The sequence below is a fragment of the Pogoniulus pusillus genome, chromosome 28 (assembly GCF_015220805.1).
Source record: "Pogoniulus pusillus isolate bPogPus1 chromosome 28, bPogPus1.pri, whole genome shotgun sequence".
Taxonomy (NCBI): Eukaryota; Metazoa; Chordata; class Aves; order Piciformes; family Lybiidae; genus Pogoniulus; species Pogoniulus pusillus.
In genome coordinates, this window is record NC_087291.1 from 4,462,046 (window position 1) to 4,480,542 (window position 18,497).

General features: G+C 43.5%; 1 protein-coding gene across 7 annotated transcripts in view; it reads left to right on the forward strand.

Moving 5' to 3' along the window:
* Positions 1-17,850, forward strand: part of SATB1 (SATB homeobox 1) — a 119,385-nt gene extending 101,535 nt beyond the window's left edge. For 4 of the 7 annotated variants that reach the window (XM_064167279.1, XM_064167281.1, XM_064167282.1 and 1 more), the window contains 3 exons: positions 12,218-12,421; positions 12,919-13,014; positions 15,832-17,850. In XM_064167279.1, the coding sequence (XP_064023349.1) occupies positions 12,218-12,421; positions 12,919-13,014; positions 15,832-16,320 (789 nt within the window). In that variant the 3' untranslated portion in view covers positions 16,321-17,850. The remainder of the gene's footprint in view (positions 1-12,217; positions 12,422-12,918; positions 13,015-15,831) is intronic. The other 3 variants (XM_064167284.1, XM_064167285.1, XM_064167286.1) reach the window with 3 other exon arrangements.
* The last annotated feature ends 647 nt before the right edge of the window (positions 17,851-18,497 follow it).

The window sequence follows — 18,497 nt, forward strand, 5'->3', positions numbered from 1 at the left end:
TAAATTGATAGCAGTAAAAAAGATGATTTGGTTTTTTTCTAAGTTGCCATGTTCTTTCTATTAAGAACTTTGATTAAACTGCAGATACATCTTCCATTAAAAAAATTGATGATGTGTGTAAGAGTAAATAAATATGGGCTATTAAAGGTCATGGCTGGATTTAGGGTTGTGTTTGCTTTCAAGGGAAGCATTAGTAGTGCAATGAAATCAGTACATCTCTCAACTTAAATAAAAGATAAAGGGGCATATATTGCCAGTCATCCTCTGTGAAATTCATTGACCCATTTTATATGCCCATACTATAAAAAGTAATGTACCAGAGTTAAGACTGACTTATCCAATAATTAGCAGTTGTTTTTACTTGTTCAGATCTTTTTATTGCTAAGTCCATTTTTGTCACACATATCTTCTGGTAACAGTGTCAAGTCAATTCTGTGTGTGAAAGAGGAAGAATCTGGAGTAGAGGAAGGCAGAACACAGCTTCATGCACTGTTTTTCTGCATTTGCTTTCCCCCCTTCTTTTTACATATGAATGTAGTTGCAGTTTATGTAGGATTTTCAAAGGCATGAATATTATGTTTTTGATTAGGGCTTGTGCCTCTATATCTATCATTGCCAGGCAATCAAAGGCAGTGCTGTAAAAAAACTACATTTGAATAAGGGAAAGGTAAGGTGGAGGAAGCAGAGAGCAGAGGACCCAAGCTTGAGAGAAGCTCTTCACTTAGACTATTCAGTTCCCTCTATACTCAACTGAAAAGTAATAATACAGCCCTGGAGCTGTTCAAGGCAGGATTGGACGTGGCACTTGGTGCCATGGTCTAGCCTTGAGCTCTGTGGTAAAGGGTTGGACTTGATGATCTGTGAGGTCTCTTCCAACCTTGGTGATACTGTGATACTGTAATACATACGTTTCAATCAGGGTTTATTTTGGGTTAAAGGTTAGGTTTTTCTCTTTCCATGTGCTGCTGAGGCATCTCAAATGTTCATACTCAGTGTATGTACCACCAGTTTTATAGCAGCACAGGGTCTTAGCCACTCGCCAGAGCTCCGAGTAAGGGGTCTAATATAACAAACAAGAAGTGATGCAGCTAAGGAGGAGAACAGGCAGAGAGAAGAGACACAAATCTTTTCCCCCTGAAATGTCACCAAAGATATACAGCAAGATATCGGTTCCACTGCTACCTGTTTGGTCATTTGTTTTCCACAGTCTGGAGAAGAGGTGGAGGTAACATCCAGACAGATGGTGCAGCTGAATAGCAGATAGGAGAATAAATTTAAGGAACTGGCATAATCTGTATCAGTATTCTTCAAAGGAAGTTTTTCCTGCTAGTGAAGTTTACCTTTCTTCTGAAAAGCCCTATGAGGTTGGAGGGGCTTCAGTGTGTTTGTTTTGCTTAATCTCATCTATTATGATGGCAGATACAGATTTATTTAAAATTCACATCTGGCTTCCCCTTTCAATATTGTAGTAATGAAAGCCAGTAAAATAGATAAACCAGAAATAGCTGGAGATAAAGGACAGCTTCAGGTTTCAAACTTTCTCAGATTTAGGGGAATGCTCAAAGGCAAAGTCTAAAACTTAAGGCTGATTATTGTAAGCAGAATAGCAAGGCAACTATCTTATTTTGGGGGGGCCATTTGTTTTTAGCTTGCAATGCAGGAAGAAGCATTTTTATTGTGGTATGTCTCTTCTGGAGAAGGCTGGAAAAAACAACAACTTTCCTTTCTCCAGATAAAGATGCACAGGTTTGTGAGGAAAAGAGAGAAATCCCAAAGCCCTGAACATGCACACCAGTGTTTAAACCCACTCAGAAGTGTGCACCTTGCAGATATTAGTTACTTGGAAATATAAGTAAACCGAAAAGATCCTGTGTCCAGTTTTGGGCTCCCAAATTCAGGAGAGATGTTTATGTACTGGAATATGTCCAGAGAAGTGCACCAAGGCTGGTGAGGGGCCTGGAGCACAGCCCTATGAGGAGAGGCTGAGGGAGCTGGGGGTGTGCAGCCTGAAGAAGAGGAGGCTCAGGGCAGACCTCATTGCTGTCTACAAGTACCTGAAGGGAGGCTGTAGCCAGGTGGGGTTGGTCTCTTCTGCCAGGCAACCAGCCTGGATATTAGGAGGAAATTTTTTCACAGAGAGAGAATCAACCAGGTTGGAAGAGACCTTCAAGCTCATCCAGTCCAACCTAGCACCCAGCCCTAGCCAGTCAACCAGACCATGGCACTAAGTGCCTCAGCCAGGCTTTTCTTCAACACCTCCACCATCTCCCTGGGCAGCCCATTCCAATGCCAATCACTCTCTGTGTCAAGTATTTCCTCCTAATATCCAGCCTAGACCTCCCCCACCACAACTTGAGACTGTGTCCCCTTGTTCTGTTGCTGCTTGCCTGGGAGGAGAGACCAACTCCATCTGGCTACAGCTCCATTCAGGTTGTTACAGACTACCTGAAAGTATGTAGCATCCCCCAGATAAGTGAAACCTGTGTCCATCATTGCCTATTTGCTGTATTTATTTACATTGAAGTGGCATTTATTGTTTTGCTTCTCAATGCCATATGCATATGGTTACTGCTTCAGAACTCCCTGAATTTTTGATCTTATTGAATACTATCAGAAATCTCAGCTGAAGGGTTTAATGTGTTTCCTAATCAATGTGTAGGGGAAATTTGGCCTTATCAGTTTAAATGCTGGAGATCCTTTCATTGCATTATGGAAGAATCTTCTCTAAGCAGAGATTATTCTTAAGTACTTCATAACATTTAAAGGTTAATATGTTAGGTAAAGAACAATATCTTAAGACAAACATTTTTATTACAGGACATGAAGGGATAGTTCTGATTAAATTACATGATTATTTGAATGGGAAAGAAGACAAAGTACATCATTCCTTGCCCTCAACTTTAATGCCTTTAATCAAATAATGACCTTCTGGAAATAGTTAATTTTAAGCATTTGGAAAGATCAATACCACTTTGCCACCAAAAAATGGCCCAGATGATGAAATTTGATGTATTTAAAGTACCATTTCACCCTTTTAACCTAGTAAATAATTTAAAATGCTTTCAGTACTCCTTTGCTATCATTATGTATCTCGTTTAAAGTAGTACTGCATTTTCAAAAGCAACCTTTCCATGCAGTGAGCTGCTTACAAGTTGAATACTAAAGGCTAAGACTCTATGCATGTACTGTAGTGATGTCAACCTTTTTTTCCCTTCTCTTCAATACGTGGATTCTGGTTTGATAAGAAATGGAAATACCTCAGCTGAGCACAGCCGTTTGGGACAAAACTGAGATTTGTGAAGCAAATTGGATGGCTTTTGAAGGGGAGGGACAAAGAAAAAGTCAATATTTAAAGTTTATCATAGTATCACAGTATCACCAAGGTTGGAAGAGACCTCACAGATCATCAAGTCCAACCCTTTACCACAGAGCTCAAGGCTAGACCATGGCACCAAGTGCCACGTCCAATCCTGCCTTGAACAGCTCCAGGGACGGCGACTCCACCACCTCCCCGGGCAGCCCATTCCAGTGTCCAATGATTCTCTCAGTGAAGAACTTTCTCCTCACCTCCAGCCTAAATTTTCCCTGGTGTAGCTTGAGGCTGTGTCCTCTCATTCTGGTGCTGGCCACCTGAGAGAAGAGAGCAACCTCCTCCTGGCCACAACCACCCCTCAGGTAGTTGTAGACAGCAATAAGGTCTCCCCTGAGCCTCCTCTTCTCCAGGCTAACCAATCCCAGCTCCCTCAGCCTCTCCTCGTAGGGCTTGTGTCCACAAGTTCTTTCTTTTGCTTCAGCTATAAGCTTTTTGTGTTAAAGGTGGAGGATTTGTGTCCCTCAGACAATTAGGAGCCCATTTGACAAAGTGTAATTCCATATCTGTGTTCCATAACCGAGAGCGCCTTCGGCATTGTAAATACTAAACCCCCCCAAAAATTGCCCTCTATTAGCATGTTTGTGGGCAGATTAAAAACAGTCTTCATTAGCATAAGTAACACTTACAGATTCTTTTTAAAAGTAGGAAATTATTTACTGACTGATAAATTGCTGGCTTTATAGTTAGTTGCTGAAAATGTGCTCATTCAAAATGCCTACTTTAGTTTAGCACACAATGCTCATTTTTTTTTGGGGGGGGGTGTTAGAAGTACTGTTTAATAGATTATGTACTTAGTCTTTGTTCATAGGAGATGCTGAAATGCAATTCACACTTTCTGCTAAAATGTTTCTATCAAATACCTCTGTATTTTGACTGATTTCTTTGAACACCATATGTCTTTATTATATTATATGCCCCAGAGAACGATACAAAATAATCCTAGATAGACTGTGCTGAAGAAAAAACTGTTCCTATCCTAGCATTGGTGCTCTAAAATGTTTTGCCTTATTAGATTCAAATTACAGCTGTTCTAAAAATGTTGGAGTCTTTGTTAGGTATTCTGTAAGAAATACTCACAACCTGGCAAATTATTAACGCTGTAACAAATTCATCAAACAAAAGAGTTTGGTTGCTGTACCTTGAAGCCCTTTCTTCCTCAACTGGATCTGTTTGTTGCTGATTCTAAAAGCATTGCCCAGAGAACATCTTTCCAGACTGTAATGCTACCCTCTTTGATCTAGTTAAGGTTGGTGCTTACACCTTAAGTACAGATTTCTGTTATATTTTTTCTCCTATTAGGCAAAAAAACCCAAACAGATTGCAAGAATAGCTTCTTAGAAATTCTATGTGAGTTGAGTCCTGGGGCCCTCAATTCAAGAGATGTTGAGGTGCTGGAAGGCATCCAGAGAAGGGCAATGAAGCTGGTGAGGGGCCTGGAACACAGCCCTGTGAGGAGAAGCTGAGGGAGCTGGGGGTGTGCAGCCTGCAGAAGAGCAGGCTCAGGGCAGAGCTCATTGCTGTCTACAACTACCTGAAGGGAGGTTGTAGCCAGGTGGGGTTGGTCTCTTCTGCCAGGCAGCCAGCAACAGAAAAAGGGGATGCAGTCTCAAGTTGTTCTGGGGGAGGTCTAGGCTAGGTTTTAGGAGGAAGTTGTTGGCAGAGAGAGTGATTGGCATTGGAATGGGCTGCCCAGGGAGGTGGTGGAGTTGCCATCCCTGCAGGTGTTCAAGAAAAGCCTGGCTGAGGCACTTAGTGCCATGGTCTGGTTGATTGGCCAGGGCTGAGTGCTAGGTTGGGCTCGATGTTCTTGGAGGTCTCTTCCAACCTCATTGATTCTATGATTCTATGATTGGCCAGGGCTGAGTGCTAGGTCGTACTGGTTGATCTTGGAGGTCTTTTCCAACCTGGTCTATTCTATGATTCTATGAAAGAGCAGATGATTTTATTTACACACAGCACAGGTCAAACTAAATAAAATGCCATTTGGATGCATAGCTAAAATACATGGATGCTTTCTTTAAAATAAAGCATGCTCCTGGGTCTTGCAGAGCCTAATGTTTGGCAGTTATCTTTGCGCTTTTCCTGCAGCAGTTTGGCAGATCAGCTTTCACAGGTTTTTTTTTTCCCCCTCTGATGTCTTATGTTTCTGTACTAAATCCATATCAGAAAACTAGACAGAAGACTCTTATTTATTTTAAATATCTTAGGTTTAGCATCTTTTTTTTTTTTCACTATTTTCTTGCTTACTGTAGCAAGACCTTTGCAGATGGTACTTGGTTACTTGAAAGTGCATAACAGTATTTTCTTTGTAGCAGATGGATTTAAGACTTTTAGTTCCCAATAAATGTAGGTTTACAATACATAACTTTACAGGATTTGTGTTGTATATAACAGGTTTGAACATATTATCTCAGAATTCATCTGCATGGCATTTTCAGCTTATCCAGGGCCCATGCCAGTATTTTAAGTAATAGGGAGAGCATAGTGATTGATAGCAGCTAAAGGCGTGATTTTGAATAGAAACAAAGGTTTTAGAACAGAAGGTGTCAAATTAAACTTTGTCAGTTTGAAAAGTAGTAACATCCTGAAAGTTCTCCAAACATATTTACATGTGGCTAATGTTTATATTTTGCTTTATACTCTCTTTATATTCAGTGTAATGTTGCCTGGCAAATTTACTGTTTTAAAATGAAGGTTGTTCCCAATGTCACTGCAGAGTTTTGGGGGGTTTGCCTTCCCACACAGATCTACAGCTTCATTATTTTAAGATTGGGTTGGTTTTTTTTTAATGGTGTGCTATTTATGCTGTATAAAAGCAGTTGTGATGTAATCAGAGCTCTAAGTATTACTTTATTATTTTGTGGTCCTTTCAACTTCACAGGACGTTAGGGGTTGGAAGGGACTCAAGGAGATTAGCAAGTCCAATCCCCCTGCCAGAGCAGGACCACACAATCTAGCACAGATCACAGAAGAGTACATCCAGATAGGCCTTGAGTCTCCAGAGAAGGAGACTCCACAACCTCTCTGGGGAGCCTGTGCCAGTGCTCTGGGACCCTTACAGTAAAGAAGTTCCCCCTTGTGTTGAGGTGGAACCTCCTGTGCTGCAGTTTACACCCATTGCTCCTTGTCCTATCCCAGGGAGCAGTGAGCAGAGCCTGTCCCCCCTTCCTGGCCAGTCCTCAGACATTTATAAACATTTATCTTATCCCCTCTCAGTCTTCTCTTCTGCAGACTAAAAAGTCCCACGTCCCTCAGCCTCTCCTCATCAGCCATGCCCTCCAGTCCCCTCATCATCTTCATAGCCCTCCACTGGACCCTCTCCAGCAGATCCCTGTCCCTGTTAAACTGGGGAGCCCAACACTGAACACAGTATTCAAGATGAGGTCTCAGCAGGGCAGAGTAGAGGGGCAGGAGAACCTCCCTTGATCTGCTGGACACACTCTTCCTAGTACACCCCAGGATCCCATTGGCCTTCTTGGCCACAAGGGCACATTGCTGTGCCATGGGGAACTTGTTAGCCATGGCACAGCACTTCCTGTAAGACTGAAAAGACAAAAAAACCCAACAAACCCAAAATACAAAACAACTGTGCCCCAAGCCCTCCTTCTGAAGAATGAACTGTCTGAACTAGACAGAAATTGCTCTAAAGTTAAGTGTAGATGCAAGAGGAGAAAAATCAGCTTCATTCTGTTCACAGGTTAAAATCAACTGCACTTTACTATAGCAGTTTATGCCTCTTAAATTCAATGCAAACAGTATTGACAAATTCTAAAGATCTTAAAATGCATGATTAGAAAAGCCTGAATGATTGTTTGTCCTAAAATTTACTGAAACATCTCATAGATTCTCATTTAGCATTATGCCATATACAGAATTCTGGACATCAAACCAAATGATATGCTTGGGATTTTGTTTGCTTTGAACCAAAAGAAAGCTGGGCCTAGAGAGTGGTAGTGAATGGTGCCACATTCAGTTGGCAGCTGTCACTAGTGGTGTCCCCCAGGGATCACTGCTGAGCCCAGTCCTGTTCAATATCTTTATTGATGATCTGGACAAGGGGATTGAGTCCAGCATCAGTAAGTTTACAGATGACATCAAGCTAGGAGCAAGTATGGATCTGTTGGAGGATAGCAGAGCCCTGCAGAGGAACCTTGCCAGGCTGGGTGGGTGGGCAGAGGCCAACGGGATGAGAGTGAACAAAGCCAAGTGCAGGGTTCTACACTTTGGCCACAACAACCCCAAGCAGCACTACAGGCTGGAGACAGAGTGGCTGAGAGCAGCCAGGCAGAGAGGGACCTGGGGGTGCTGGTAGATAGTAGCTGAAGATGAGCCAGCAGTGTGCCCAGGTGGCCAGGAGAGCCAATGGCATCCTGGCCTGGATCAGGAGCAGTGTGGCCAGCAGGACAAGGGAGGTTCTTCTGCCCCTGTGCTCAGCACTGCTCAGGCCACACCTTGAGTGCTGTGTCCAGTTCTGGGCTCCTCAATTCAAAAGAGATGCTGAGATGCTGGAATGTGTCCAGAGAAGGGCGACAAAGCTGGTGAGGGGCCTGGAGCACAGCCCTGTGAGGAGAGGCTGAAGGGAGCTGGGGGTGTGCAGCCTGCAGAAGAGGAGGCTCAGTGCAGAGCTCATTGCTGTCTACAACTACCTGAAGGGAGGCTGTATCCAGGTGGGGTTGGCCTCTTCTGCCAGGCAGCCAGCAACAGAAAAAGGGGATGCAGTCTCAAGTTGTTCTGGGGGAGGTCTAGGCTAGGTTTCAGGAGGAAGTTGTTGTCAGAGAGAGTGATTGGCATTGGAATGGGCTGCCCAGGGAGGTGGTGGAGTCACCATCCCTGGGAGTGTTCAAGAAAAGCCTGGCTGAGGCACTTAGTGCCATGGTCTAGTTGATTGTCTAGGGCTGGGTGCTAGGTTGGAGTGGATGATCTTGGAGGTCTCTTCCAACCTGGTTGATTCTGTGATTCTATGGTAAGGTCTGATCTAGTCAGTATAGAAACAGAGAAGACAGTAAAGGGAGAAGGAATTTTTTAGTTAACCAAACCAGTCTTGTTGTAAAATATGTTTACTCAGCATAAAATAGGATTGCTTAGGGAATATTTTTACTCCTGGATGTTTAAAAAGAGTTTCTACTGTCTTTCTTCCCCTGAAGGTTCTGTGGTTCACGTGGTCACCACACAAACTGTGTTCAGTTTCTAGATGCACACTGCAATTTCTTGTCCCGCCTGTCTGTGCACCTTAGAGAAGTGCCATGGGAGAGGGGAGGTTGTTTTGGCCTTTTTGCAGTTTCACCAAGCTGCCCTTGGTAGTCAGCTCTGCTCTCTTTCTCCAGCAGCCTCCAGAGAGCAGTGCAGACTCCAGAGAACCGAAGGACAATTGGCCTTGAAGAACCTGGTCTAGTGGAAAGTGTCCCTGGCCAGATGATCTTTGAGGTCCCTTCCAACCCAAACCATTGCTTGAATCTATGAATGTTTATGCTTCAGAGTGGCCTGGTTTGTTTGGGTGTTTTTTTAATGTAAAAATTTATAGCTGGATTTTGAATTTAAAGATCCCAGGCTCACAGGATGTTAGGGGTTGGAGGGACTCAAGGAGATCAGCGAGTCCAATCCCCCTGCCAGAGCAGGACCACACAATCCAGCACAGATCACAGAGGAACACATCCAGATAGGCCTCGAAAATCTCCACGGAAGGAGACCCCACGACCTCCCTAGGGAGCCTGTGCCAGTGCTCTGGGACCCTTACAGTAAAGAAGTTCCCCCTTGTGCTGAGGTGGAACCTCCTGTGCTGCAACTTACACCCATTGCTCCTTGTCCTGTCCCAGGGAGCAGTGAGCAGAGCCTGTCCCCACTCCTGACTCACAGCCCACAGGTGTTTTTAAACATTAAATCCCCTCTAAGTCATCTTTTCTCCAGACTAAACAGCCCCATGTCCCTCAACCTCTCCTCATAAGACAGCCCTCCAGTCCCCTCATCATCCTCGTAGCCCTCCACTGAACCCTCTCCAGCAGATCCCTGTCCCTCTTAAACTGGGGAGCCCAAAATTGAACACAGTAGTCAAGATGAGGTCTCACCAGGGCAGAGTAGAGGGGCAGGAGAACCTCCCTTGATCTGCTGGACACAGTCCTCCTAATACACTCCAGGATGCCATTGGCCTTCTTGGCCACAAGGGCACATTGCTGTGCCATGGTGAACTTGTTAGCCACCAGGACCCCCAGGTGCCTCTCCACAGAGCTGCTCTCCAGCAGATCACCTCCCAATCTGTACTGGTGCAGATCTAGATTTGTTTCCCTTCTTCTTCCCTTCCATTCCAACAAGTAGCTAAGCTTTCTGATTGCAGCTCTTTTAACTCACTGCAGAAAACTAATACTGCTGTTGAGCATAATTCAACACATATCCCCATGGAAGCAAGGTCTGCAGAGAACCACCAGCACTGTGAATTTGTTAAGGACAGGGACAGTTTGCACATTAACCTGCTAATACATCCCAGAGTGCCTTATGCTGAGGAGAAGAGACCACAGCCCCTTGCTACTGCTTTGAAAATGCATCATCCAATTCCAGCTGGGACAGGCTAGATGATGCAGGCTCTATTGTTTAGCCTGGAGAAGAGGAGGCTCAGGGCAGAGCTCATTGCTGTCTACAACTACCTGAAGGGTGGTTGTAGCCAGGTGGGGTTGGTCTCCTCTCCCAGACAACCAGCAACAGAACAAGGGGATACAGTCTCAAGTTGTGATGGGGGAGGTCTAGGCTGGATTTTAGGAGGAAGCTGTTGGCAGAGAGAGTGATTGGCATTGGAATGGGCTGCCCAGGGAGGTGGTGGAGGCACTGTCCCTGGAGGTGTTCAAGCGAAGCCTGGATGAGGCACTTAGTGCCATGGTCTGGTTGATTGGCTAGGGCTGGGTGCTAGGTTGGCCTGGATGATCTTGGAGGTCTCTTCCAACCTGGTTGATTCTATGATTCTATGTGAATCTGTTTGGCAACATTTCCTAGTCAGCTTGGCAAACCCTGGGGCAGCACCAGGTAGCCACCCTTAGCACATGGCTGGGGAACAGGGTACACTCCATCCTAAGGCTGCTGCCATTCTCCTCCCTCTGCCTAGTACCCATAGTGATCACTCACCAGATTTTGACCCCCTTTAGATCTTCTGCTTTCTCAGCTCTGCTATCACCATTTGTCATTTTGCTTCTTTCTTTTTCCTGGGGGCATTTTCTCCTGTATCATTTTTCTTCAACTTTCCATTTCTATCCAAGAGAATAAGCTTCACATTTTTATACACATCTCACTAAATATTTTCATATACAACATGAATGCATTAAGATTATTTGTTTACTTTCACCTCTTCCTATCGTGGCAATATTTTTACACTGCATTTATTAACTGTTAGCTAAAGTTATGAATGCTTTCAAGAAAATACTTGTCTATATTGTATCTCTGCATCTATTGTATGTAGTAGTAAACTGTCCTGAATAAACCAGGTTTTAACTACCAGTACATATGAAATAGATCTAAAAGCTTCTGTACACTTAGATTATTTGTTGATTCAATAAAATGTCACATTATCTTTCCTACAGTGTTAAGAAATAAAATTGCAGGGATGTAGTTTTGGAAACAGATTCCTGAAGCTTGAAACTAAAGAAATATGCATGGTTTATACATGTAAATTCATTTTTTTCCCCACTTTAATCTACCAAAAATTGCTGCTGATGCACACTCTACTATCCAAAGCATTTGCAAGCCTTTTAAAACTACTGGTGCACAATTAAGATCTCTTCTCCTGAATTACTAATGATAGGACAAGAGGAAATGGCCTCAAGTTGCATCAGGGAAGGTTCAGGTTGGATACTGGGAGTAAATTCTTTGCTGAGTGGGTGGTCAGGCACTGGCACAGGCTGCCCAGGGAGGTGGTGGAGTCACCATCACTGTAACAGGCTGCCCAGGAAGGTGGTGGAGTCACCATCCCTGGAGGGGTTTAAAAGGAGAGTGGATGTGGTGCTTGAGGCTATGGTGCTGGGATGAAGGTTGGACTGGATGATGCTGGTGGTCCTTTCCAACCATAGTGATTCACAGTGGTTAGATGTTGTGCTGAGGGATTTGGTTTAGTCAAGGACTCGTCAGTGTGAAACTAATGATTGGACTCGATGAGCTTGAAGGTCTTTTCCAACCTAAGAAATTCTGTGATTCTGTTTGATTAAAAAAAAAATCCTCCATTAAGTTTAAAGAAGATGTAAGAATATTGTTACATTTTCAAGATGAACTCATCTGTCTCATTTGGAAGGAAATTAGCAACCACTGCAGTTGTTGCAGGGAATTCTATAGATGACTTCATAATAAGAATCCCAAACCCACATCTGAACTGAAGTAGGTAAGCGCTTGGGCAACTTGCTGTCTTGTGATGTGGAAATGGTACAAACAAAAGGGTATAGCAGAAGTCTGAGTGTATCTTGCTCCCTGACAAGTCCTAACAGAAAACTGCTGACCAACCTACTGGCTTCTGAAGCTCAGTGCTCTTGTGTAGGTGTAGCCTTGCATCGAAGTCAATAGGCACTAGAGAGAATATACTGAAACACCTGTCAGGGATTCTGCCTTTCTCAACCACTGTATATCAAAGAAAACCAGTGCTGTGGTGCTGGACCCAAGGGGAAGGAGCTTTCAAAAACACTGTGGTTGGCAAGGGTCTGTGAAATAGTGCAACAGCCTCTCAGTGTATCGTTGTTTGCTTTAAGCGCAGTGAAAGCCTTTTCATATCAGGGGTGTGTGTAAGAGAATGCAGTGCCTCTAAAGTACATGTTTCACCCTCGTTTTGCCCCTCATGAAGTCAGGAAAAAAAACTAATGTTTTGCTGGTGTTATCTTCAAGGGGTGGCTCTGTGAGCTGTTACGTTGGAAAGAAGATCCTTCACCAGAGAACAGGACCCTGTGGGAGAATCTCTCCATGATCCGAAGGTTCCTCAGTCTTCCTCAGCCTGAACGTGATGCCATTTATGAACAAGAGAGCAATGCAGTTCATCACCATGGTGACAGGCCTTCCCACATTATCCATGTGCCAGCAGAACAGATTCAGGTTAGTTTACCTTGGCCAATCCCACAGAGCACTAAGTAAATAAAGCCTTAACCAGAGCAAAGGAAATTAGTGTTTCTTTCTTTGTGGCCAGGCTAAGTGCAGGTCTCTTGGTACGAGATAAGAGTACGCTGCCATCCGCTACCGGAGTTCAAAGATGACTCTGCATCCACCCACAGTTTTTGTTTCAGCCTGTTGGTGTTTCACAAACATGGGTGCATGTGGTGGCACAGAGGCACCTGCATGCTGGGTAGGATGAGCTGCTGTCCTGGCTGTCCCTGGCTAGATAGGTGTGTGTCAGGACCGAAAGGCAGAGGTGTTTGGCACTGGTTGTCGGACGTCTTGCCAGCAAAGCGGGAGGAACTCGTTGCATTGCTGTTCAAAAGATAAACTTGAGCCTCTGGTTTGCCCTGGGTAGGACTGAAGGGTAGGGGATTCCTCATCCTCCTTCAGCCCCAGCTAGGCTGGGGTGAGTCAATGTTTGTTTGTTTTTCCTTCAGAGCCCCTCTCCCACCACCCTTGGGAAAGGAGAGCATAGAGGCGCTTTCTTACCAGGCCTGCTGACTGCTGGACCTTGGCTGGGTGCTGCTCCACAGGTGAGCTGGCACAAGGACACTGTGTCAGGGAAAGAGGAAGGGATGCAAGGACCCATGCCATGGGACTTGGAAACAGCTGCCCTCTGCTCCAGGGTAGTCCCAGCATTATGTCCTCCTCCCCGGGGTGTGTCCACCCTTTGCTCACATGGGCACAGCAAAGTGGGAGCAAGGCTGGCAGTCTTGCTCAGGTCAGCAGCATGAACTGCTGTCTCTCTGAGCTGCAGACTCTTTAATCCTTTCTCATTAAAGGCCTGAGATCAGCCTTTTAACTGCTCCCTCTTAAAGGGCAGATATTACCCTGTGCTTTCGCAACCTCAGCTAAGACCCAGTGTATCATTTGTGTTACCTACACAGCAGATTATTTACAAAGCTAGGGAGGATGGAGTTATCTCACGGCCAGAAACAATACAAGTGTGCATTAAAGATAAAGCAAACTGAGCAAGACAATCCCTTAGGATGTCAAGTACTAAAATAATTGTGAAAGCCTGGAAATTTGCTGTATGATTGAGCAAAAAGGGACAGAAAGATCTATACTGAGTAATAAAACAGCACTTCTTTGAAACTGTGCATTGTTTTTAGCAAAACTGCTTCTTCAAGGGATAAAAGAAGACACTTATGCACGGTATAAACGTTCAACCACTCTGCCACGTACTTAGGTTTTCTTGCCTAGTTGATAAATGTCGTGTGCTTGATCTTGTGAATATTATTCACATAAGGAGTTGCATTATAATCTCATAATATGAAATGTAAGAGTGAGGATCAGAAGGCTGGGCTTGAATTTTGTCTCTGCTCTTCTACATAAATGCATAAATATGTAGCTGAGACACAAGTTTTCAATCTGTATGTGCAAAGCTTCCAGTCTTGTAAGAATTTAATGTGCTGGGAGCAGTCCTGAATTTCTGTGGGACTGAGGCCTTGAATGGGACTGCTCACAGACCATAAAACATGAAAGGATGTGAATAAGGATGAGGCAAAAGCCCCAATCTCGCCAGCATTTGTGTCAGGTCTTACAATAAGATCACTTGAAGCAGTGGCTTCTAAACTGGGTGTTGAGACCTACGCAGAGCCTCCACAATAACAAGTGGCACTGCCAGGTGGGCAGAATTCTAATTCCTCCAATACACCACGAGTGGCACTGCCAGGTGGGCAGAATTATAATTCCTCCAATACACCACGAGTGGCACTGCCAAGTGGGCAGAATTGTATTCCTCCAATACTGATACTGTTCTTGCAGTACTTTGTGCATCTTAGGGTCTGCAAGTGAGCTGCAACTGGAACCTTGGAAACCGCTGCCGACACGCCACAGTTTTCAAGGGGAGACTCACAAAGGGAAATGAAATGCAGTGATAACAAATGCTTGTTTTGCTGCTGCTTTTTAATAAGAACTGGAGGTTTTGCACCATATGACAAGAAATTTGCTGCTCCAAAATATCTTAGTAACCAGTGCTTCCTGTGTTGGGAAGCAAAAGACTTGTCAACAAAAACAGGAGCTGATTGTTTTGCCTTTGATTTTAAACATGGTCTTACACAGTGTGCTGTGCTTGTGTGGTAGATGAGAGGAACATTTCTGTTCCTAGGGCTCAGTGCCTCACCTTTCTATGAAATTTTCTGCAATCCATGCTTGCAAAACTTTGTTTTAATGTCTTGTTAATTATTTATTTGCCTTATTCTTCTGATGTGCCTGCTGACTCATTGCCCAAGTTTTTGGCATGCAGCATGTTCCCATCTAATAATAATAATAGTGCAACTTATTTAAAGCTTTGCATCTGAATGCTTCATAATATTAACCAAATAATCCCCAGCCCACACAGAGAAGCAGATAAAGGTGTTTGTTCCCGTTTCTATGTTGGGATACTTGAACACAGGCAAAGCAAACCATTCTAGGACTGCAGGCAAGAGAAGTTAGAGAGAGAAGTGCAAAGCCATATTTCCTCTTTGTCCTTGCGAGGACAGGTTTGACAGTCTCATGTTAGGCTCTTCCAGCTAACGTGTTCTGTCATAATGTTTGCAAGTTTGATGAGACTTCAGTGCCTGCTGTGGTCAGATCCAAATGTGGGATGTTTCTGCTCTTGGCTAAAATTCTCTCCTTCTCCCTGATCCCTTCAGTCTCTTAGTCTGGCTGTTGCTAGAGATTTGCAACCCTTGGTTTTGGGCAGTAGCAGCAGCAGCTGCTGCTGCTGGCAGAGCTCCTTTGCGTTTGCCCTCATCTGGCACTTTTCTCTCTCTCGCCTTGCTACGGTTCTGGCTAAGCTGGTCAAGTTAATCCCACACTATGTCACCTGCTTAGCATTTTGTCTTGTCTGTGCTTGACTCATGGAGCATATTCATTAAAATTTGTCAGCTAAACCACACTGATGTCATGTCACCAGTGTTTTCAGTCAGCCAAAGCTAGAGTGTTCCTTCCATCTCTCTCTTCCTGTCCCACTGCCCCTTTATCCTCTGTTTCTACTCACACACATGCAGACACACGAGAGTTACTAATCGATGTTTTAATTCTGAATCAGCAATAATGGGTTGTTTGGAGGAGTTCTTCCTCTCTTTTCTCTTTTTCCTTTTCTTTAAACTTACCACCTGGAGCTGTTCGAGGCAGGATTGGACGTGGCACTTGGTGCCATGGTCTAGCCTTGAGCTCTGTGGTAAAGGGTTGGACTTGATGATCTATGAGGTCTCTTCCAATCGTGGTGATACTGTGATACTGTGATACCTTGTTGTTTATAGCTTTGCAAATTTCCCCTTCCTCAGGTTTTCTTGGTAGCATAAAACATGAGCAAGAATACACATACCAAAAAAAAAATAATGCTGTGCTTTGTCTTGCAGCAGCAGCAGCAGCAACAGCAACAGCAACAACAGCAGCAGCAACAGCAACAGCAACCAGGTCCCAGACTACCCCCAAGGCAACCTACAGTAGCATCACCAGCTGAATCCGAGGATGAGAATCGCCAGAAAAGCCGCCCACGAACAAAGATTTCTGTCGAAGCCCTTGGGATCCTACAGAGTTTCATACAAGATGTAGGCCTGTATCCAGATGAAGAAGCAATCCAGACTCTCTCCGCTCAGCTTGACCTGCCCAAGTACACCATCATCAAGTTCTTTCAGAACCAGCGGTATTATCTCAAGCACCACGGGAAGCTGAAGGACAATTCTGGCTTGGAGGTGGACGTCGCAGAGTACAAAGAGGAAGAGTTGCTCAAGGATTTAGAAGACAGCATCCAAGACAAAAACGCAAACACGCTTTTTTCAGTGAAACTAGAAGAAGAGCTATCAGTAGAAGGGAACACAGAGACCAACGCCGAACTGAAAGACTGATCTAAGAGTATTCTTCTCCTTTCAACAGTGCCACTCGCTATTTCCTAACGAAACGAAAAGTCCACCTTGCGTTCTGTCAAAAAAAAAAACAACCCCACCCAAACCCTTTATTATTCATTGTTTGGCCAATGAATCTTCCCAAACTTGCACAAAAGTTGACAAAAGAGGATAATGCAGACTGCACTAGATGTTTTAACTCTGTTTTACAGCCTGCTTCGCGGCAACAGATGAAGCGTCGAGGATTGTTTGGTATTCATTTGTGTTCACTGGATACACTGTGAGTGTACCCAATAAGCATGATACCAGTGATTTTTGATTCTGGAGCCTTCAGACAAAAGCATTACAACTTTTGTGATTTACTGTTTTGTTTTTTGGTTTTGGTTTTTTGTTTCGGTTGTTTTCGTTTCTGTTTCGTTCTCGTTCGTTCGTTCGGTTTGTCTTTAATTATTATTCTTATTAACCGTAGCACTCCACACTTGATCTTTGGAAACTCACATTTATTTAAAAAAGAAAATCATTAAAAAAAAAAAAAAAAGAATAAAAATAAAAATAAAAATTAAAAAAAAATAAAATAAATGAAAGAAAATAAAAAAGAGAGTTTGTTACTCTTCTTCTATTGTATGTTACAAAAGAACTATAGACTGTGGAATGCAGTTGAAAGATAACATATGCCAACAAATGCCTTGTATTATATGGCACTGCCGTAAGTCAGATTTGTTTTCTTTTGGAAGTAAAGGTCACTGTAATTTTGTTGTTTGGTTTTGTTTGTTTGGTTTTTTTTTCCCTGTCTGTTTGGTTTGGTTGTTTGTTTTTTTTTTCCATTCTCATTGTTACATGGTTTTAAAGAAAATGACAAAAAAAAAAAGAGAGAGAGAGAGAAAGAAAAAAAAATGTGAAACACAATTTAGTCCTCATTATTTATTTGTAGATCCTGCAGCATCATGTTGTAATTAATTTTTTTTTTTGAGGGGGGAGGGGAGGGGAAGAGGGGAGGAGTTTTCTGTTAAATGTAATATTGCTTCTCTTGTTATCATACTGATTTTTCTTTTTTCTATTTATAAATGTATTTTGATGGGCAGTAAAACAAAGTGTCTTAAAAGTTTTAAATAGAGAAAATGTGCTTTACACAGTTGCCTATAAAAAGTGCTCTATGTTATCCAAGCAATTCATACTATAAGCTTCACTCTTATTGTTGTATGCAATTTTTACTATCATGCAAATAAGCTTAGGTAAATAAAACTAATAGATCACCTTAGAAACTTATGCAATTAATGTGAAAATAATTGATGTTTGCAATGTGTCTTCCTTTGGTTTACAATCAATTTGAAAGCTACAGCTGTATAAATTTTCTGTATAAAGGTGTATTTCTTTTTTATGAGTTTATTGCTATGAAAACACCAGTTATTTTGTTACAGCTGGCTGTTTTTATAAGTGTATCACAATTTTTTCTTTATGCAGAAATGTTCTGACTAGGAGTGGTTATTGACTGTAACTACACAATTAAAATTGTTTGTATGGTATGATATGGCAGGGTTTGTCTGCGTATGTGTCTGTCTGGGAGGAATAACTGCTGTGAGCACAGACTGAAGGAGTTGGGGCTGTGCAGGCTGCAGAACAGGAGGCTCCCAGGTGACCTTCTTGTGGCCTTCCAGTATCTGAAGGGGGTCTATAAAAAAGCTGGGGAGGGACTTTTTAGGCTCTCAGGGAGTGGCAGGACTGGGGGGAATGGAGCAAAGCTGGAGGTGGGGAGGTTCAGACTGGCTGTGAGGAGGAAGTTGTTGAGCATGAGAGTGGTGAGAGCCTGGAATGGATTGCCCAGGGAGGTGGTTGAGGTCCTGTCCCTGGAGGTGTTTCAGGCCAGACTGGATGACGCTGTGTGCAGCCTGATCTAGAGTAGGGTGTCTGTGGCCATGGCAGGGGGTTGGAACTAGATGATCCTTGTGGTCCCTTCCAACCCTGCCTGATTCTATGATTCTTAGTATGCATTGTACCTTCTTGCCACTGCTTTGAAGAAGACATTTCAGTTGCTCTCCATTAAAATCACAGGCAGATTGTTTTAATGGCCTTCTTAAAATTGGAGTTTAGATAACATGCTTCAATAAGAAACACAGTTTTGGTGATGAAAATCATAAGCTGTCCTTTCTTGGTTTCAAAACTTGCCTGCCCAGCAGAGGTAG